General features: G+C 38.8%; 1 protein-coding gene across 4 annotated transcripts in view; it reads right to left on the bottom strand.

The window, feature by feature from the left end:
• Positions 1-23,964, bottom strand: part of ATP8A1 (ATPase phospholipid transporting 8A1) — a 251,337-nt gene that overhangs the window by 123,153 nt on the left and 104,220 nt on the right. For all 4 annotated transcript variants that reach the window (XM_030801459.1, XM_003258635.2, XM_003258634.2 and 1 more), the window contains 4 exons: positions 22,165-22,270; positions 20,865-20,947; positions 18,673-18,722; positions 13,920-13,989 (listed from right to left, as the gene is read on the bottom strand). In XM_030801459.1, coding sequence (XP_030657319.1) covers positions 13,920-13,989; positions 18,673-18,722; positions 20,865-20,947; positions 22,165-22,270 — 309 coding nt within the window. The remainder of the gene's footprint in view (positions 1-13,919; positions 13,990-18,672; positions 18,723-20,864; positions 20,948-22,164; positions 22,271-23,964) is intronic.

The following is a 23,964-nucleotide window of genomic DNA, read 5'->3' as shown; positions in this document are numbered from 1 at the left end:
AGGTACTCTCCTTTTGAGAGACAGCTCTTGGCTTGTTACTGGGCTTTGGTGGAAACTGAACACTGGACCATGAGTCATCAAGTCACAGTGCGACCTGAACTGCCTATCACGAACTGGGTGCTTTCTGACCCATCTAGCCATGAAGTGGGTCGTGTGCAGCAGCAACCATCATCAAATTGAAGTGGTATATATGTGATCCGGCTTGAGCAGGTCCTGAAGGCACAAGTCAGTTACGTGAGGAAGTGGCTCAAATGCCCATGGTCTCCACTCCTGCCACTCTGCTTTCTCCTCCCCAGCCTGCACCAATGGCCTCATGGGGAGTTCCCTATGATCAGCTGACAGAGGAAAAGACTAGGGCCTGGTTCACAGATGGTTCTGCACAATATGCAGGCACTACCCGAAATTGGACAGCTGCAGCATGACAGCCCGTTTCTAGGACATCCCTGAGGGACAGTGGTGAGGTGAAATCTTCCCAGTGGGCAGCACTTCAAGCAGTGCAGCTGGTTGTGCACTTTGCATGGAAGGAGAAATGGCCAGATATGTGATTATATACTGATTTATGGGCTGTAGCCAATGGTTTGGCTAGATGGTCAGGGACTTGGAAGAAGCATGACTAGAAAATTGGTGACAAAGAAATCTGGGCAAGAAGTATGTGGATGGACCTAAGTGGTCAAAAACTGTGAAGATATTTGTATCCCATGTGAGTGCTCACCAACGGGTGATCTCAGCAGAGGAGGATTTTAATAATCAAGTGGATAGGATGAACTGTTCTGTGGACACCACTCAGCCTCTTTCCCCAGCCACCCCTGTCATCACCCAACGGGCCCATGAACAAAGTGGCCATGGTGGCAGGGATGGAGGTTACTCATGGGTTCAGCAACATGGACTTCTACTCACTAAGGCTGACCTGGCTACAGCCACTGCTGAGTGCCCAATTTACCATCAGCAGAGACCAACACTGAGCCCTTGATATGGCACCATTCCTCGGGGTGATCAGCCAGCCACCTGGTGGCAGATTTTTGCATCATGGAAAAGGCAGAGGTTTGTCCTCACTGGAATAGACACTTACTCCGGATATGGGTTTGCCTATCCTGCACGCAGTGCTTCTGCCAAGACTACCATCTGTGGACTCACGGTCTTCCACACAGTACTGCCTCTGACCAAGGCACTCACTTTACAGCTAAAGAAGTGTGGCAGTGGGCTCATGCATCCACCATCACAGTATTCCACACAGCACTGCCTCTGACCAAGGCACTCATTTCATGGCTAAAGACATGTGGCAGTGGGCTCATGCCCATGGAACTCATTGGTCTTACCATGTTCCCATCATCCTGAAGCAGCTAGATTGATAGAATGGTGGAATGGCCTTTTGGGTTACAATTACAATGCCAACTAGGTGACAACACTTTGCAGGGCTGGAGCAAAGTTACCCAGAAGGCCGTGTATGCTCTGAATCAGCGTCCAATATATGGCACTGTTTCTCCCATAGCCAGGATTCAGGGGTCCAGGAATCAAGGGGTGGAAGTGGAAGTGGCACCACTCACCATCACCCCTAGTGATCCACTAGCAACATTTTTGCTTCCTGTTCCTGTGACAATATGTTTTGCTGGCCTAGAGGTCTTAGTTCCAGAGGGATGAACACTGTCATCAGGAGACACAACAATGATTCAATTAAATTGGAAGTTAAGATTGCCACCTGGACACTTTGGGCTCCTTTAAGTCAACAGGCTAAGAAGGGAGTTACAGTGTTGGCTGGGGTGACTGACCCAGACTACCAAGATGAAATCAGGCTACTGCTCCATAACAGAGGTAGGAAAGAGTATGTACGGAATACAGTAGATCCATTAGGGCTTCTCTTAGTATTACCACGCCCTGTGATTAAGGTCAATGGGAAACTACAACAGCCCAATCCAGGCAGGACTACAAATAGCCCAGACCCTTCAGGAATGAAGGTTTGGGTCACTCCATTAGGTAGAAAACCACAACCTGCTGAGGTGCTTGCTGAAGGCAAAGGGAAAACAGAATGGGAAGCAGAAGAAGGCAGTCAACAATACCAGTTACAACTACATGACCAGCTGCAGAAACAAGGACTGTAACTGTCATGAGTACTTCCTCACCAATTCCCCAGCTAACATCATATTGCAAAGGGAAAAGCTGAAAGCTTTCCTCCAAGAACTGGAACAAGATAAGGAAGCCCTCTTTCTTCACAGCTATTCAAAATAGTACTGGAAGTCGAGGCCAGAGCAATCAACAAGAGAAAGAAATAAAAGGAATACAAATTGGAAAAGAGGAAGTCAAATTGTTCCTCTTTGCTGATGACATGATCTTATATCTGCAAAAACCTGAAGACTACCAAAAAACTTAAATTTTGATAAATGAATTCAGTAGAGTTGCAGGATACAAAATCAATGTACAAAAATCAGTAGCACTTCTATATACCAATAATATCTAGATGAGAAAGAAAAAAGCCAATCCCATTTACAACAGTCATGAAAAACATAAAATACCAGGGCCAGGTGTGGTGGCTCACGCCTGTAATCCTAGCACTTTGGGAGGCTGAGGTGGGCGTTCAAGGACTGCCTGAACAACAAGGCGAAACCCCACCTCTACAAAAAACACAAAAAAGTTAGCCAGGTGTGGTGGTGCATGCTTGTAGTCCCAGTTACTCGGGAGTATGAGGTGGGAGGATCATGTGAGCACAGGAAGTCAAGGCTGCAGTGACCCATGATCATACCACTGCACTCCAGCCTGGGCAGCAGAGTGAGACCCTGCCTCAAAAATACACACACACACACACCCACACACACACACACCCCATATGAATAAATTTAACCAAAGAGGTGAAAGATCTCTATAAGAAAAACAAAACGCCTGTAATCCCAGCACATTGGGAGGCCGAGGTGGGCTGATCACCTGAGGTCAGGAGTTCAAGACCAGCCTGGCCAACATGGTGAGACCCTGTCTCTACATAAAATACAAAAAAATTAGCTGGGCATTCCTTTTTTGGACTCAGCCTGCCTGCACCCAGGTGAAATAAACAGCCTTGTTGCTCACACAAAGCCTGTTTGGTGGACTCTCTTCACATGGACATGCGTGACATGAACTTTTGCTCCAAGAACTACCACATGAACATACCAGGAAAGCCAAGAGAATTCATGCTTTTTGAAGGAGGAAGACTGCTGCTGCGGGCTCCGTGGGATAGCTGAGGAACTGTGAGTCAGCTTGCTTTCTCAGCTGGGAAGCTTGTAGCTGGGGGCAAGTTCTCAGCCCTGCTCACTGGCTGTTTGGAAATAAACTTGGTGCTGTTGGGGTGCACAGTGGGAGTGAGACCAGCCTTTTGGGCTGCAGGCTGCATGGGTGCTGGGTAAGGCCTGTGGCTGCCAGCTTTCCCCCACTTCCCTGGTGATGTGTGTGATGCAGCAGAGACAGCCATAATCCCCCTGGGAACATAACTCCATTGGCCTGGGAACCGCACCCCCACCCCCCACAGCAGCCTCAGCAAGTCCCACCCAAGGAGAGTCTCAGCTCAGACATGTCTGACTCTGCCCTTACCTGATAGTCTTTGTCTACCTGCCCTGGTAGCCCAAGACAAAGGACATCTCTTGGGAGCTCTATGGCTTCACACCTGCTGCCTGACCTTAGGGCAAGCTTGCATCCTCCCCATACTATAGCAGCTGATGAGCTCTTGAAAGTGCCACCTCCTGGCTGGAGACCAACCAAAACAAAACCAGCACACTTAACAAAAATACAACCAAGGACCGTCTCCAAGTCCACTTCACTCCCCTGCTACCTCCACCAAAGCAGGTGATGGTATCCACAGCTGAGAGACCTGAAGATGGATCATATCACAGGACTTTGTGCAGACACTCCCCAGGACCGGCCCAGAGCCTGGTATCTCTGTGGGATGGCTAGATCAAGAAGAGAAATAACAATCACTGCAGTTTGGCTCTCAGTAAGCCCCATCCCTAGAGGAAGGGGGAGAACACCAAATCAAGGGAGTACCCCATGGGATGAAACAATCTAAACAGTTGCCCTTGAGCCCCAGATCTTCCCTCTGACATAGTCTACCCAAATGAGAAGGAACCAGAAAAACAATTCTGGTAATATGACAAAACAAGGTTCTTTAATACCCCAAAAGATCATGCTAAGTCACCGTAATGGATCCAATTCAAGAAGAAATCTCTGAATTGCCAGAAACAGAATTCAGAAGGTCAGTTATTAAGCTAATCAATGAAGCACCAGAGAAAGGTGAAGTCTAACTTAAATAAATCCAAAAAATGATGCAGGATATGACTGGAAAAATCTCCAGTGAAACAGATAGCATAAATAAAAAACAATCACAACTTCTGGAAATGAAGGCCACACTTAGAGAAATGGAAAGTCTCAATAACAGATTTGAACAAGCAGAAGAAAGAATTTCAGAGCTCAAAGACAAGGCTTTTAAATTACTCCAATCTCACAAAGGTAAAGAAAAAAGAATTAAAAAAAATGAACAAAGCCTCCAACAAGTTTGGGATTGTGTTAAACGACCAAACCTAAGAATAATTGGTGTTCCTAAGGAAGAGAAATCTAAAAGTTTGGAAAACATATTTGAAGGAATAACCGAGGAAAACTTCCCTGGCCTTGCTAGAGATCTAGACATCCAAATACATGAAGCTCAAAGAACACCTGAGAAATACATCACAAAAAGATCATCACCTTGGCACATAGTCAGCAGGTTATCTAACGTCAAGATGAAGAAAAAAATCTTAAGAGCTATGAGGCAAAAACATTAGGTAACCTATAAATGAAAACCTATCAGATTAACAGCAGATCTCTCACCAGAAACCCTACAAGTTAGAAGGGATTGAGGACCTACCTTTAGCCTCAAATAAAACAATTATCAGCCAAGAATTTTGTATCCAGCGAAACTAAGCTTCATAAATGAAGGAAAGATACAGTCTTTTTCAGAAAAACAAATGCTCAGAGAATTTGCCACTACCAAGCCAGCACTACAAGAACTGCTAAAACAAATCCTTGAAATACACCAAAATAGAACTTCCTTAAAGCATAAATCTCACAGGACCTGTAAAATACTAACACAATGAAAAAAAAAAAAGGTATTCAGGCAACAAATAGTACGATGAATAGAATAGAACCTCATGTGTCAATACTAACATTGAATGTAAATGGCCTAAATGCTCCACTTAAGAGATACAGAATGGCAGAATGGATAAGAATTCACCAACCAAGTATCTCCTGTCTTCGAGAGACTTACCTGACACATTAGGGCTCACGAAACTTAAGGTAAAGGGGTGGAAAAAGACATTCTATGCAAATGGACACCAAAAGCAAGCAGGAGTAGCTATTCTTATACTAGACAAAACAAACATAAAGCAACAGCAGTAAAAGACAAAGAGGGACATCATATAATGACAAAAGGACTAATCCGACAGGAAATATCACAATCCTAAATATATATGCACTTAACATTGGAGCTCCCAAATTTATAAAACAATTAGTACTAGACTTATGAAAGGAGATAGACAGCAGCACAGTAATAGTGGGGGACTTCAAATACTCCAATGACAGCACTAGACAGGTCATCAAGACAGAAAGTCAACAAAGAAACAATGGACGTAAATTATACTCTCGGACAAATGGACTTAACAGATATTTACAGAACATTGTACCCAACAAATGCTGAATATACATTCTATTCATCAGCACATGGAACATTCTCCAAGACAGACCACAAAACAAGTCTCAACAAATTTAAGAAATTTGAAATTATAGCAAGTACTACCTTAGACCACAGTGGAATCAAATTGGAAATCAACTCCAAAAGGAAACCTCAAAACCATGCAAATACATGAAAATTAAATAACCTGCTCCTGAATGATCATTGGGTCAACAATGAAATCAAGATGGAAATTAAAAAATTATTTGAACTGAATAATAGTGACACAAACTATCAAAACCTCTGGGATACAGCACAAGCAGTGCTAAGGGGAAAGTTCACAGCATTAAATGTCTACGTCAAAAAGTCTGAAAGAGCACAAATAGACAATCTAAGGTCACACCTCAAGGAACCAGGGGAACAAGAACAAACCAACCCCAAACCCAGCAGAATAAATTACCAAGATCAGAGCAGAACTAAATGAAATTGAAACAACAACTACGAAATAGAAATTAAACAAAAAGCTGGTTCTTTGAAAAGATAAATAAAATTGATAGACCATTAGCGAGATTAACAAAGAAAATAAGAGAGAAGATCCAAATAAGCTCAATTAGAAACAAAACAGGAGATATTATAATGTAACCAATATGACCAAAGTACAAAAGATCATTTAAGGCTACTGTGAACACCTCTATGTGCTTAAACTAGAAAACCCAGAGGAGAAGGATAAATTCCTGGACATATACAACCCTCCTAGATTAAACCAGGAAGATATAGAATCTATGAACAGATCAGCAGCAAGATTGAAACGGTAATTAAAAAGTTACCAACAAAAAAGGTCCAGGACCAGATGGATTCACAGCTGAATTCTATCAGACATTCAAAGAAGAATTGGTACCAATCCTATTGACACTATTCCAAAAGATAGAGAAAGAGGGAATCCTTTCAAAGTCATTCTATGAAGCCAGTATCCCCCTAATACCAAAACCAGGAGAGAATATAACAAAAAAAACTACAGACCAATATCCCTGATGAACATACATACAAAAATCCTCAAGAAAACTTGCTAACTGAATCCAGCAGCATATCAAAAAGATAATCCACCAGGATCAAGTGGGTTTCATACCAGGGATGCAGAGATAGTTTAACATCTGCAAGTCAATAAATGTGATACACCACATAAACAGAATTAAAAACAAAAACCAGGCTGGGCGCGGTGACTCATGCCTGTAATCCCAGCACTTTGGGAGGCTAAGGCAGGCAGATCACCTGAGGTCAGGAGTTTGAGACCAGCCTGGCCAACATGGAGAAACCCTGTCTCTACTAAATAAAATACAAAATTAGCCAGGCATGGTGGTGCACGCATGTAATCCCAGCTACTCAGGAGGCTGAGGCAAGAGAATCGCTTGAACCCGGGAGGTGGAGGTTGTGGTGAGCTGAGATCGCACCATTGCATTCCAGCCTGGGCAAAAAGAGCAAAACTCTGTCTCAAACAAAACAAAACAAAACACCACATGATCATCTCAATAGATGCAGAAAAGGCATTTGACAAAACCCAGAATCCCTTTATGATTAAAACCCTCAGCAATATCGACATAGAAGAGGCATACCTTAAGGTAATAAAAGCCATCTATGACAAACCCATAGTCAACATTATACTGAACGGGAAAAAGTTGAAAGCATTCCCCCGAGAACTGGAACAAGACAAAGATGCCCACTTTCACCACTTTTATTCTACATAATACGGAAGTTCTAGCCAGAGCAATCAGATAAGAGAAACAAATAAAGGGAATCCAAACTGGTAAACAGGAAGTCAAACTGTTGCTGTTCGCTGATGACATGATCATATACCTAAAAACCCTAAAAACTCCTCCGAAAAGCTCCTAGAACTGGTAAATGAATTCAGCAAAGGTTCAGGATACAAAACTAATGCACACAAACCAGTAGCTCTGCTATACACCAACAGTGATCAAGCTGAGAATCAAGAGCTCAACTCCTTTTACAATAGGTGCAAAAAAATAAAAATACTTAGGAATATACCTGACCAAGGAGGTGAAAGACCTCTACAAGGGAAACTACAAAACACTGCTGAAAGAAATCATAGAGGACACAAACAAATGGAAACACATCCCATGCTCATGGATGGGTACAATCAATGTTGTAAAAATGACATACTGCTAAAGGCAATCTACAAATTCAATGCGATTCCCATCAAAATACCACCACCATTCTTCACAATTAGAAAAAATAATCCTAAATTTTGTATGGAACCACAAAAGAGCCTGCAAAGCCAAAGCAAGACTAAGCAAAAACAACAAATCTGGAGGTATCACATAACCTGACCTCAAACTATAATATTATATAAGGCCATAGTCACCAAAACGGCACGGTAGTGGTATAAAAATAGGCATATAGACCAATGGAAGAGAATGAAGAACCCAGTAATAAAGTCAAATACTTATGGCCAACTGATCTTTAGCAAAGCAAACAAAAACATAAAGTGGGGAAAGGACACCCTGTTCAACAAATGGTGCTGGGATAGTTGGCAAGTCACATGTAGAAGAATAAAACTGGATCCTCGTCTGTCATCTTAGATAAAAATCAACTCAAGATGGATCAAAGACTTAAATCTAAGACCTGAAACCATAAAAACTCTAGAAGATAATATCGGAAAAACCCTTCTGGACACTGGCTTAGGCAAAGACTTCATGACCAAGAACCCAAAAGCAAATGCAACAAAGACAAAGATAAATAGATGGGACTTAAACTAAAAAGCACAGCAAAAAATATAATCAGGACAGTAAACAGACAACCCACACAGAGTAGGAGAAAATCTTCACAAAGTATGCATCTGATGAGGGACTAATATCCAGAATCTACAACAAACTCAAATCAGCAAGAGGAAAATAAACAATCTCATCAAAAAGTGGGCTAAGGACATGAACAGACAGTCCTCAAAAGAAGATATATGAATGGTGAACAAACACAAGAAAAAATGCTCAACATCACTAATTACCATGGAAATGCAAATCAAAACCACAATGTGACACTACCTTACTCCTGCAAGAATGGCCATAATCAAAAACTCAAAAAATAACAGATATTGGTAGGGATGTGGTGAAAAGGGAACACTTTTACAGTGCTGGTGGGAATGTAAACTAGTACAACCACTATGGAAAACAGTGTGGAGATTCCTTAAAGAACTAAAAGTAGATCTATCATTTGATCCAGCAATCCCACTCCTGGGTATCCACCCAGAGGAAAATAAGTCATTATACAAAAAAGATCCTTGCACACACGTTTATAGCAGCACAATTTGCAATTGCAAAAATATGGAGCCAGCCCAGATGCCCATAAATCAACAAGTAGATAAAGAAAATGTGGTATATGTGTATACGACGGAATACTGCTCAGCCATAAAAAGAGTGAAATAATGGCACTCGCAACAACCTGGATGGAATTAGAGATGATTATTCTAAGTGAAGTAACTCAGAAATGGGAAACCAAACATCATATGTTCTCACTCATAAGCGACAGCTAAGCTATAAGGATGCAAAGACATGAGAATGATACAATGTACTTTGGGACCTGGGGGGAGAGGAAGGGTGAGAGGGGAGTGAGGGATAAAAGACTACATATTGGGTATTGTGTACACTGCTTGGGTGATGGCTGCATGGAAATCTCTGAAATCACCACTGAAGAATTTATTCTTGTACTAAAAAATAAAATAAAATATCCCCCCGCCAAGCAAAATACCAATGCCATTCTTCACAGTTAGAAAAAATAATCCTAAAATTCATATGGAACCAAAACAGAGCCCAAATAGCTAAAATAATCCTGAGCAAAAAGGACAAAGCTGGGGGCATCACATTACCTACATTCAAAATTTATTACAAGGCTATAGTAACCAAAACCACATGGTATTGGCATAAAAACAGACACATAAACCAATGAAACAGAATAGAGAACCCAAAAATAAAGTCACATATTTATAACCAATTGATCTTTGACAAAGCTGATAAGAACCTACACTAGAGAAAGGTCATGTTTCTTCTTCCATAAATGGTGCTGGGAAATCTAAAAACCCATCTGAAATAAGAATGAAACTGAACCCGTATCTCTTGCCATATACAAAGAAAACAAAAAAAATCAAAATGGATTAAAAACAAACATAAGACTCAAACTTACAAAAATACTAGAAGAAAACCTAGGGAAAACTATCCTGGGCATTGGTTTAGGCAAAAAATTTATGACCAGGATCTTGAAAACACAGGCAACAAAAAGAAAAATTCACAAATGGGATTACATTAAACTAAAAAGCACAGCAAAAGAAACAATAAACAGAGTGAAGAGAATCTGTTGAATAGAAGAAAGTATCTGCAAACTATTCACCCTAAAAAGGACTAATAGCCAGAATATACAAGAAACTGAAACAACAGGCAAATAATTCCCTTAAAAAGTGAACAAAGGACATGAGTAAGCATTTCTCAAAAGAAGACATACAAATGGTCAACAAATATATGAAAAAATGCTCAACATCACTAACAATCAGAGGCAAATCAAAACCACAATGAGATGTATCTTACCCCAGTCAGAATGGCTATTATCAAAAAGACAACAAATAACTGATATAGGCGAGGATGTGGAGAGAAAGGACTTCTTACATACTGTTGGTGGGAATGTAAACTAGTACAGCCACTATGGAAAACAGTATAAAGAGTTCTCAAAGAAACTAGAATTACCATTCAATCCAGCAATCCCGCTACTGGGTATGTACCCAAAGGAAAAAAAATCAATATATCAAAGGGATACCTGCACTCACATGTTTATTGCAGCACTATTCACAATAGTAAAGATATGGAATTAACTTAAGTGTCCATCAACAGACCAAGAGATTAAAAAAAACAGGTGTATATACACACAATGGTATACTATTCAGCCATAAAGAATAATGACATCATGTCATTTGCAGCATCATAGATAAAACTGGAGGTCATTATCAAGTGAAATATGCCAGGCACAGAATGACAAACATTGCATATTCTCACTTACATGTGAGAGCTAAAAAAAAGTATGATCCCAGAGGTAGAAAGTACAAACACCAACAGGGAAGGGTGAGACGGAGGGAGGAGGAAGGAAGGAGGGAGGATAAAGAGGACTGGGTTAAAGAGTACAAACATACAGTATAATAGAAGGAATCAATTCAATGTTTGATAGCAGAGTAGGGTGACTATACTCCACAAAAAATGTATTGTACTAAGTTGATGGACACTCTAAGTATCCTGGCTTGATCACCCTGCATTATATACATGTAACAATTTCTCATGTACCCCATAAATTTGTACAAGTAATAAAAACAAGGCTGAGACAGGAGGATCACTTGAGCCCAGGAAACTGAGGTTATAGGGTGCTATGATCACATCACTGCCCTCCAGCCTGGGTGACAGAGTGAGACCCTGTCTCTAAAAATAAATAAATAAATGAATAAATAAAATTAAAAAAATAAAAAACTAACTACAAGAAAATGAACAACCAATTTAATAATGGGCAAAAGATCTGAAGATACCTCATCACAGAAGACATACAGATGTTAAATGAGCATATGAAAAAATGTTCAACATCGTATTTCAGGGAACTGGAAATTAAGCCAACAATAAAACACCAGTACACATCTATTAGAATAGCCCAAATCCAAAACACTGACAACTTCAAACGTGGGTGAAGATGTGGAGCAACAAAAGCTCTCATTAATTGCTAATAGGAATGCAAAATGGTATAGTCACTTGGAAGACAGTTTGTCAGTTTCTTACAAAATGAAACTTACTCTTACTGTAAGATCTTGCAATTATTCTCCTTGGTATTTACCCAAATGAGATGAAAACCTATGTTTACACAAAAACACGCATATGCATGTTTACAGTAGCTTTATTCATATAATTGCCAAAATTGGAAACAGACCAAGATGTCCTTCAGCAGGTGAACGCATGAACTGTGGCACATCCAGACAATGGATTATTCAGTGCTAAAAAGAAACAAGCTCTCAAGCCATGAAAAGACATGGAGGAACCTTAAATGAATATTACTAAGTGAAAGAGGCCAGTCCAGAAAGGCTATATACCATATCATTCTAACTATATGACATTCTGGAAAAGGCAGTAAAAGGAACAGTGGGGACAGTAAAAGCAACAGTGGGGACAGTAAAAGCAACAGTGGTTGCCAAGGCCTTGGGGGAAGAGATAAATGACTAGGCGGGGCACAGGGGATTTGTAGGGCAATGAAAATACTGTATATGATACCATAATGGTAGATACATGTCACTACACATTTATCCAAACCTACAGAATTTACAATACCAAGAGTGAACCCTCATGTACAGTCTAGGGTTTGGGTGATAATGATGTGTCAGTGTAGGTCATGGATTGTTACAAATGTTCCACTCTGGTGGGGGATGTTTATAATGGGGAGGCTACGTGTATGCGTGATGGCAGGGCGTGCATGTGGACCCTTATCTTCTGCTGAATTTTGCTGGGGACTTAAAACTGCTCTAAAAATAAAGTCCATATAAAATACATTAAAATTTTTTTCAGAACAGCAAAAATATATGCAAGCTAATTCTATGATTATTAAAAATGGAAGTCCACCATTTTTTATCTTTTATTCAAAGCTTTAACTCCTCAAACAAGTTTCTAGGTAGAAGATGATTCCAAACTATACAAGGAAGGATGTGATTTGGGTTTTGTAAACTGGACATTTATCAAACATTTAAAGTGGGAGGTCTTAAAGGCTCTCTTTTTTAAAAAAAAATTATTATTATACTTTAAGTTCTAGGGTACCTGCGCACAATGTGCAGGTTTGTTACATAGGTATACATGTGCCATGTTGGTTTGCTGCTCCCATCATCTCATCATTTACATTAGGTATTTCTCCTAATGCTATCCCTCCCTCAGGCCCCCACCCCCAAAGGGTGTGTAATGTTCCCCTTCCTGTGTCCATGTGTTCTCATTGTTCAACTCCTACTTATGAGTGAGAACATGCGATGTTTGGTTTTCTGATCTTGTGATAGTTTGCTGAGAATGATGGTTTCCAGCTTCATCCATGTCCCTGCAAAGGACATGAACTCATCCTTTTTTATGGCTGCATAGTATTCCATGGTGTATATGTGTTAAATGCTCTCTTTATTCCCTTATCACTGAATATTACTTTTGGGATTTGGAAGATCTTTACAATACACTTTAAAATTGTATCCCAATCTTCTTTTTATTTAATATTTCTCTGACTAGTCTAAGCTCCTGACGAGTCTTAGGTCTTATCTTCCTATCTCCAAAATGCAGTTCAAACTGTGATGGCAGGATGCATACAATGAAAAAATGTTAGGTGTTTTAATCAATGAGAATACAAAATCAAAGGAATTCTAAAACTAAATTCATGAAACATCATGAAATAATTCTACCAAAATGCTTAAAATCAAGGCATTCTAAAATTGCATTTCATTGTCTTTAAACCAAGGCATTTAACATTCTCAAAATGAATTTAAATAATAGGCTTGAGCTTCTTAAGTTCAGTTTCCAAGTTTCTATGCGATAAAGAAAGGCTGTTGATTCTATTCAAAATGGGAATGTTCCAAGTTGGGAAGGTTATAAACTAGGTAAATGCAAGGAACAGTTCAGAAGGAAAATACTGACTCATCTCAATGAAAAAAAAGGGCCCTGGTCAGATTTCTCATTTTCCCATGAGTATGAATATATTTAACTGGAAAAATTCAGTTAGAATAACATATTACTATTTCTGTCAACATAAGCTGCCAATATACCAAAGCCAAGTCAGAAATTGTTATAATTAAAACAATGCAAGACAAACTAATCCCATGACATAGTTATGGTAGTAACTGTGATCTAATTTTCCATTTCTGTGCTCTTTAAAAAATTAGATTCAAACTAGAGTGAATCACATTTTAATACAATTTTTAAAGATTTTCTGTATTTAACTGTCTTCTAACAGTTTATATAGCATAAACCTCAAATATTATGTATCAAAAATTGAATTATAAAAATAACCTAGGCCAAACTTTTTCAAAGCACCAAATTTACCCAGAAGGAATTCCACATTTCACCAGAAGAGGCTGAACACTATTACTATAAAACACCAACAAAAGTGGATGTCAGCAACTTCATGTTAAACATCTGTGTTACATTTCCATAGAATGCCTAACATATACATTATAAACCATCATAAATCAAAACTGTAAAAAATAAAAACTTACAGCTCCTTTGCAGTAGAGTCGTAACTTCCCAGATGGAGTGCGAACAATCACTGACATTCTTTTTCTAGCACTGAAAGAAATAAGTTTTGCATAATGTGTCATCATACCAAGGATATGCATCTATGTGTTTGTCATGCCTCACATATTTTAATATTCACAGTAAAAAAATAAATCTGACCAAATCATGAGCCCTAACCTTCCACATACACAAACTATCCCCTGGGTGTACAGTTGGGCACCTGTAAAAGTTACATTATTCTTTTTAAGGCACCAGGGTACCATCTACTGTTCTAGTGGAATAGTTGACAAAATAATTCCTAAGAAACCTGCAAGAGCTCATACCCACCAGAGTAAAGTCCTAGTTCAATGTTTTCGGATTGGAAAAAGTATCTGAGTTGGTTTCTTAAAGGATAAATTATGTTATAGTTTTTATCAAAAATAGAAATATCAATACAAATCAATTGTTATTAAAAATAGAAACGATAATCAGTGACACCCCATCACACATGAAGGCAAATACTAGTACTTTAAAAAACTTAAGCATTCACAACTATAGTTTTTCAATGATGACTAGCAAACCACTGGCATCATGATAAAAACCTAATTTATGCTGCAAAATTAAGCTAATGAGCACAAACATTTTAATACTGTTGGTGACATAGTTTAATAAGAACTGTCTGTCAAATGTACATGTTTCAATGCATTAGTAAAAAGAGATCGCAAATAACACTGAGTGGAAGAAACTCCGACAGCATTACAAAGGATAGTTCTCATTTGGACCATGAGTGTATAAGCATCCTCCTCACAACTGAGGGCAGAAGAGGACTACTCCAATGTCTGTATCTATTTGTTTTACCAGCTAAAAGACTGAGATGAGTTCAGTATGCAGAAGCAGTCAGTTATGGTATCACAGTGTACAGTCAGGAGTTTCTTTCAGAGGTATTTAGAAATATTTCGGTTCCCGGACTGGCACGGTGGCTCATGCCTATAATTCCAGCACTTTGGGAGGCCGAGGTGGGCGGATCACAAGGTCAGGAGTTCGAGACCAGCCTGATCAACATGGTGAAACCCTGTCTCTACTAAAAATACAAAAATTAGCAAGGCTTGGTATTGCGTGCCTGTAATCCCAGCTACTCAGGAGGCTGAGGCAGAAGAATCACTTGAACCCGGGAGGTGGCGGTTGCAGTGAACCGAGATTGTGCCACTGCACTCCAGCCTGGGTGAAAGGGTGAGACTCTGTCTCAAAAAAAAAAAAAAAAAAAAAAGGAATATTTAAGTTCCCTCTTTCTTCATCCATAATGCTCCTGGTATTACTACCCCAATCTCTATCCCTGTACATCAGGAATACATTTAATTGGGCCTCCTTTGTAACGACACCTATGCATTCTACATTAGCCCTTCCTGATTCATGCCTCTTTTACTCCAGCTTTGATAATGTGGTCCCAAACTCATCAATGTCCTTGCTCTTCTCTTTTCCTGGTGAAACCTCCAAGTATTGCGTGAATGAGAACTCTCTTTTGTGTTACATCAAAGTAGGTAGATGTTGCTCAAGAAAAGTTACCCAGCCATAGAGATTAGCAAATACATGATATACAATACCAACTGGGTGCTCCTTACTGCCCAGTAACCCAGCACATTCCAACACGCTTGCTCTCTTGCCCTGTGCAGAGCTACAGCACACCTTCTCCATTCTCCAAGTCTCCCATGCTCCCTCCTCACTCCAGAACCTTGACGAAAATTCACCTTGATAAAAACCTCAGATAAGAAATCCCTTTTTGCCTGGGTATTGTGGCTTACACCTGTAATCCTAGCACTTTGGGAGGCTGAGGCAGGGGGATCATTTGAGGTCAGGAGTTCGAGACCAGCCTGGTCAACATTGTGAAACCCTATCTCTGCTAAAAATTCAAAGATTAGCCAGGCATGGTGATGTGCACCTGCAATCCCAGCTACTTAAGAGGCTGAGGCATGAGAATAGCTTGAACCTGGGAGGCGGAGGTTGCAGTGAGCCGAGATCGAGCCACTGTACTCCAGCCTGGGTAACAGAGCAACACTGTGTCTCGGTTTGGGGGTGGGAAGAAATCCCTTTTCTTTCTGCCATTAAAACCTGCATATCTATGTGTGCACCATCCCCTCCATCTTTTTTCCTGGTATGATGGAAGAAACATTTTCCTTTCAGAGGCCTTCCTTCTACATGCCTGTGAACCTCCTCTCATCTCACTTTCTCAGTAACCTCCGTCCAAAGGTTATGCTGTTCTCCCCAGAATCTGCCTCTTCTCCTTCTGTAAGGATCCTGTTCATAAGCATTTAACATACTCTGTTCTCATCCCTACAAAACTCACCCGATGCAACCACTCCTCCATTAAGCCACATCCCTTTTCAACTCTTTCATATTTCACCTTCTCTAAACCATCACTACATACAGTGTCTTCACTCATCTACCCCCTTCATTCCCAGTCTTTTCCTTTTTCTTCTCTCCTCACCGTTACAATGAATAGCTACATTCAACAAATACTTCTCAAACTTCTTACCTAACCTTGCAGCAGTCTCTGACACAGATGACCACTCTCTCCTTGAACCCTCTTCTCCTGGCTCTGTGCTATGACCCTCTCTGTCCTCCACATCTTTAACAACAAGGTTGTCTCTTTTGCTGATTCCTCTTTTTCTAATCAACCCTTACCCTCATGGCTTAATCATCAGCCTTCCATTTCCCCCTGATTTTATATCTTCTCTTCAGGAGATCCCATTCAGTTTTATGACTTCAAATACCACTTACCAACCACTGACTGCCAAATTGCTATTTCAGCCATAGATTTCTCTTTTGTTTCAGGCCCTTGTATTCAACTGCTTACCTGATAGCTGTTTGTATGTCTCACAGGCATGTAAAACCTAAGACTTCAAACATTTCAACCTCCACATCTATTCCTATTCCCACTTCTGCCATCTGTGTAAGCGGTACCTCTATCTACCCAGTTGTTCATGCCAGAGACCCTCACCCCTTCCTCATTTCGCCTTCTACCACCAATCCCTCACAAAGTCTCTCAGATATTCCTCTACAAGGTACACGGATTCTATTAACTTCCTTTTATTTTCACTACCATCATCCTAGTCTAAACCACTAACGTCCTTCATAGGGACTACTTTAACAGCATCATATTCACTTTTCTCATGTTCATTCTTAAACCCACCTTCATCACTGAATCCTGAAAGAACGGAAACTCCCAACCTTATTTTTTTCTTCATGGCACTCATCACCTAGCATAGTGCTTTCTAAGTGTGGTTTAAAAAACATATCTAAATGGCAACTGATAGACTACTTAATGACAGTCTACAGTTATAATACAAAGAAGCTTGGGAAAAGCAATCACTTTGACATGAAAAGAAAGAGACGAGGGGTGCACTTTGAAAATACTCCATTCTGTTTATTCAGTGTATTCATCTTCTTTGGGCTTTTCAGAGTATCTAAGTTAAAAAAAGCTTTAAATAATAAGTCAGACAGACCGCATTATTTTTGTTATTAACCACTGGCATGTGGTCATTCCCAATCAAGACGGCAACCAAAGTTGGCACAGAAAGAGAAATGCCTTTCCTAAGCAATGTACATGTTTGCCTTATGCAGAAGAAAGTTCAAGAAAAATGATGGATACTTATTTCCTTGAACAACAGCATTACTTTCCCATGGCCTTAATTCTGTGAAGTGTCCTGTGAATGGTCATGCAGTCTTTAAAGACCCCTGCAGCAAGGGCCTCTCTGCCTCAAGAATGCAGGTAAGCAGGTTACATCGTCATGTGGGAGTAAGAGGCTGAAAACTCACAGACTTATCATTGATTATAACTGAAGGCATCTATTATTCGACCTTAAGAAATAAAATAAGTAGGACAATCACTTTGCTTTCTGTACTTTCCTAACAGATAGTAACTGGTCTTATACTTAACAGAGACAAGAATACGGTTTTTCAAATCCTGAAGACAATTAGATATAATGAGCATACAATTAGAATGCTGGCTTCCTGATCCTGACTCATCTCCACTCCACGTAAATCTGATGCCTCTAAACATAACTGTGTTTCCAGATCACCAACCGTAAGACGCCTGGCCATATATGCTGGGCTTGTGAATCAGGCAGCTATATTTCAAAAAGATTTCTTTTTCTAAATTTTAAAATTGATACATAGTATTTGTACATATTTATGGGGTATATGTGATATTTTGTTAGATGCACAGAATTTATAATGATCAAATTGGGGTGTTTGGGATTTGCAAGATCTTGATTATTTATCACTTGTATGTCTGGGAACATTTTAAGTCCTCTCTTCTAGCTATTTTGAAATATACAACACATTGTTGTTAACTATAGTTACCCTACTTTATTATCAGACATCAGAATTTACTTCTTCAACATAACTGTATGTTCATACCCATTAACCAACCTCTCTTTATCCCTTCCCCTCCCACTCACACATCCTTCCCAGCCTCTGGTATCTATCATTCTACTCTATTTCCATGAGATCAACTTTCAAAAAGACTTTAAAACTGCTACCAGTAGTCATGCACTACAATACTCTGAAGAAAGTGGTTTGTAATTTATCTACAGATAATGAGAATCAAAAATGTACTAAAGATTTTGATTTAATATTTTGTCTAAACAAATTTAGTTAAATAAAAACAAAACATACTTTGTAGTTATTCAAAAGGGAAAAAATAAAAATGGATATAAATTTATCTTATCCATACAAATCACTGAGCAGATGTTTTACCTGGTAAACTCCAAGACATTGAGCAATTCATATCTTTCTTCCTGCCCCAGCTAAGAAGAAAAGGAATATATAATTACATACAGTTGGAAAAGTCTTAAGCTTCTAGGAAATAAATCCTAGTCATAAAGTTTTACTATAAAAAATGCCAACACAAACAAATTTTCCCTACTGAAATATGGAAGGGAGCTTAATAACTTTTATGTAAATTGAGTTACAGGAAACAGAAAATCCAAAACAGGAGAAAACCAAAAGGAAAACCAAAAAGTGTCACTGAAGAGTTCTTAGAATATAACCTGCCCAGACAAGAGAATGGAGGGCTTCAGAAGGGATGTTGTAAGGAAAGAACTGCCAATGAACAGATTATGTGGTGTGATTGTATTGAGAAAAGTATACTAGCAAGTATGGGAACAATTAATGTAGATAATAGGAAAAAAAAAAGGGGGGAAGCAATGAAACAAACAGGTAAGAGATTTATCTTTAGAAAATGATGGAAAAAGTGGCCAGGTCCGGTGGCCATGCCTGTAATCCCAGTGCTTTGGGAGGCTGAGGTGGGAGAATCAAAGGAGCTCAGGAGTTGAAGACCAGCCTTGGCAATATAGCAAGACCCCATCTCTATTAAAAAATAAATTTAAAAAAAATCAGGTGTGGTGGCACACGCCTATCTATGATCCCAGCTATTTTAGAGGCTGAGGCAGGAGGGTCACTTGAGCCCAGGGGTTCAAGGCTACGGTTAGCTATGACTGCACTACTGCACTCCAGCCTGGGTAACAGAGCAAGACCCCATCTCTAAAAAAAAAAATTGGTGTTGGAAACACAAAATTTAAAAAACAAAAATTACCAGATACAACAATGTTCAGCTATGAATACTGTACAGGTAAAACAGAAGGCAATACTACACAGAAACTAAGTAATAATTTTTAAATGAGACATAATTTATATTTAATAAAATGCACAGACCTTTAACATAGAGTCAAATGAAAATTGTATAGTTTGGTAGTTAGCACCCTAATCAAGATATAAAATATTCCCACCACCCTATAATTTCCCTTGTGCCCTTTTTCAATCAATCTCTTCCCTGCCCTGAGGCAACCACTGTTCTGAATTCTATCACCATAAATCACTTTTTCCTGATCTTGAGCTGCATAAAAATGAAATTAAAAAGGATGCACTCCTTTGTGTCTGGCTTTTTTTTTTTTTTGCTCAGCATAATGTTTTTGATTCATGTTTTGATTCATTTTTCATCCATGCTGTTGATGAATCAATAACTCATTCTTTGTTATTGTTTAGATGTTCCATTGTGAGACTATATCACAATTTGTTTATCCATTCTTCTATTGATGGGCATTTGGTTTGGTTTCTAGTTTTTAGCTACTCTGAATAAAGCTGATAGGAGCATTTTGTTATACGTCTTTTTAGAAACAGAAACTTCCATTTCTGCTGTATAACTATGAGCACAATTGCTGGCTCAGGTGTAAGTTTACCTCAATTAGACAACTCTGTAAGGTTTTCCAAAGGGACTGTACCACTTTACACATCTGCTAGCAGTATATGATTGTTCCACTTGCTCCACATACTCATTAACATTTTGTGCTATCCATTTTTAAATTTTAGTCTTTAGAAAATAAAAGAAAAAGTGGCCAGGTGCAGTGGTTCATGCCTGTAATCCCAGTGCTTTGGGATGCTGAGGCGGGAGAATCACTTTGGGTAGGTATGTAGTGCTATCTCATTGTGGCCTTAATTGTATCTCCCTAATAACTAACAGTGTTTTTTCACATGCTTACTGGTCATCCATATAGCTTCTCTTGTGAAATGTCTGCTCAAGTCTTTTGCCCACTTTAAAACTTGGGCCTGAGTATTTAACTAAAAATTAGAATAAAATCATAATAATTTTAGAGTATGAGGAAGGATAAACTAAAAGGATGGTGATTCAAGAGATACACCCTCATGTAACAGAATCAGAAGATACATTAAAATTGAAGAGTCAAAACATGTATTAATAATCACCTTTTTTTTTTTTTTTTGAAAATATGAGATGTATAAATGCCTAAAGAAATAGCTAAAAGAACACCCAGTGGTTGCTTCTGGAGTGGGGAACCTCTATTTTATTATGAGCCTTTTGGTATTACTTTATATTTAAAGCTATGCAAATGTATTACTTGGATTAAAAAGAACCTTAAAAACAAGTAACTTACTGAATCTATAATCACCGAGTCGGGTGTTCTTCCAGTGAAAACAAAATTCAATTGCTTGGCTGCTCTGACCAATGCTCCCTCATCTGTTTTAGAAAAAGAAGTAAAAGCAAATACATGATTGAAAAAAAATATTCTCAGTACAAGAGAAGTACATTAAGGTAATATAATTTTCTGTTTAATTAAAGTTCTTTTTATTCTGGCTCCTGTTATTAATCCAATTATTTTAAAACTACATGATAATTCCAAAGAAATAAGGAGAATAATCTTAAGTGTTGGAGACACAAACAGAACTCAGAGTTACATTTCCAAAATGTCAAGTCTCACTGCTAGTCATAAATTCCTAAGAAGCTTAATTTAAATGTACCCCTTCATCCAGTGTATTTGCTAGAAAACTTTCTCAAAAGGAATCAGAGAAAATTGCCTTCTAAACTTTTATCCTTTTCCTCCTAAAATGCTGAGTCTAGAGAAACTAATATTGCTAATTGAGGATTCAGTTTAAACAAGCTTTAAATGAACTAATGATTTTAATGTCTATGAATGTCATCATGTTAAATAAAACCTTTTTATTGCTAGAGTAGGTATGGCATAAGAAAGCATCACACACTTTCTACCCTAATGATATGAGACAACAATTCTTATGCTTTTAAGGAATTTAGTATATCCTATAAGTCACAGATGCTGGCTTAGAATGCAGTTTAAAACACTTCTAACAAAGTTCTCATCAAACTGACTATCTGCCCAACTTTACATTGAAAATAGATCCAAAATTAAGCCTAAGTACTTATATTGATAACTGTACTAATAATATTTTATGGAATCCCTTCAAATGTGTAAAACTTTCCTCACCCAAATAAATACCCAAATTTCTTTATTATCATTAACAAAAGAGGAAGGCAAAATTGGTGTTCTAAAGTCATATAAGCTTACTATATTCAGGCAAACACATCTTCCTTTTCCTATTTGTACCTGTGCAAAATCAGCTTGACTAACAGTTCTTAGGTATTTATAAAGAAGCGAAAAATTATTACGTATATGTAAAAAGGTACATTTTTCACTTATGAGAATTATGTTATTCAAATTTTCATGTAACTTATGTAATACACCAAAAATTACATATACAAAATTACACATTTTAAAATATCACATATATATTTAACCTTGAAAGCCAAGGTTTTTCTAATTGGTAAATAAAAATTTTTATCTAAAAAACACTCAATTTGGCTATCTTTTTAAAATTAAATTGACTTACATTCCGAACAATTTTCCACAAAAAAATACTTTACAATTGCTTCATTTGTACCTGGAGATGCTGCTTGATAAATAATCTTATCACCTTCTCGCTCTGGCACTGCTGTGTGACAGACTGCCATCATTGTAAGAAATTCACATATTATAGGTGCAGTTGGCTGTGGAAAATAGATACATAATTTAAGCCCTTCTCATGTGAACATTTTGACACCAATAGTAATATCACTTCATGTCTATTAAGAACATAGCTGTTGGCCAGATGTGGTAGCTCACACCTGTAATTCTAGCACCTTGGGAGGCCGAGGTGGGTGGATCGCCTGAGGTCAGGAGTTCGAGACCAGCCTGGTGAAACCCCATCTCTACTAAAAATACAAAAATTAGCCAGGAGTGGTGGCAGGCGCCTGTAATGCCAGCTATTCGGGAAGCTGAGTCAGGAGAATCGCTTGAACCGGGGAGGCGGGAGGCGGGAGGCGGAGGCTGCAGTGAGCTGAGATTGCAACATTGTACTCTAGCCTGGACAACAGAGTGAGACTCCGTCTCAAAACAAAACAAAACAAATAAGATAAACAAACAAAACCCCATAAAAACATAGCTGTTATACATTGGGGGTGTGGGATTATAGCCAACTAAGAAGCCAACATCAATTATAAAGAAAATGTGTTTTTTAATTCAAATTATTTTTCTACTCATTCATTCATTTTCTAAACGTTTATACAAGACAACTTGGTGTTGTCAAATAGAAATAGTATAGTGAGAAAGGCAGATGTAGCTGAATCTTGTCCTTGGAGGACAGGATAAAAATTCGAAGATGTTCATTTACCTAGTTGTAATTCCTGACCAGATTTAAATTTTAGGCATGCAATCTTACTGCGTTGGGGTTATACTTTGCGTTGGGATGATAATGATTGAGGATTTTTCTATAATGTTTTGTCCTTCCTCTCCAAAAATGGTAACTTTATTCATATTTTAATGAATAAAAAATTATGAACAACTCCTATGTCCAGTGGACTCTTACAGCCTGAGAAGACAGAAGGGTATATATCCTTTCTGCACGGAGCTCAGGGTTTATAGGAGAGAAGCCAGATATTTTAAATTAAATATCTTCCTGTCTGGCTCTCAATAAAGAGAAATGTCATTCAATTTAATAAAGGAAAAACATTTCTCTATGCTCTTGGGCAAAAAAAAAATAGTAATGTGAAGTGAATAGGAAGATATATCAGAACATTATTTGAAAAAACTGTTCAGGCTAGAACAGTGGACTAAACAGACATGGTCCCTGCCATGTGAAGCTTGGCGTTGTGGGGAAGACCGAACACAAATAAATATACACATATTGTTTACTTATAGCAAGACAAGCACTGTAAAGAAGGGAATATGCAAATATCATGTAATGTGACTTGAGCAAGTCTGTGGTTATTCTCAAGATAATGTAATATTTGAGCTGATGAAGTTTTAGCCTCATGAAGAATTGAGCAAAGTGCTTTCCATCAAGCAGGAAAGGTCGTAAAGAAGGAAAAAATGATGTGTTTTAGAAAATAAAAGGCAGCCAGTGGGATGAGGAGAAAGAAAAGGAGCTCAAAATGAGAGTGACAGCTTAGACAGGGGCCAGATCATGTTACTTTATGAATGAAGAGAGAAGGCAGAGAATAGGCTTAAACAGGATAGTGAGGGGACTTGATTTCCATTTGCATTTTTCAGCTGTCATGGGCAACAATAACTGGAGAGGAGCAAAAACGGAACCCAGGAGACTGGCCAGGAGGCTACCACAGGAATCCACAGACTGGGTGCTGGCGGTCTGGACTGGGGTGGTGAAAATGAGGATTAACTGCAGCCAAAACCCAAGATAGATTCT

This window comes from Nomascus leucogenys, chromosome 20 (genome assembly GCF_006542625.1).
Source record: "Nomascus leucogenys isolate Asia chromosome 20, Asia_NLE_v1, whole genome shotgun sequence".
NCBI lineage: Eukaryota > Metazoa > Chordata > Mammalia > Primates > Hylobatidae > Nomascus > Nomascus leucogenys.
Note: the sequence above shows the minus strand (reverse complement) of the source record. Positions and strands in the feature narration are given on the sequence as shown.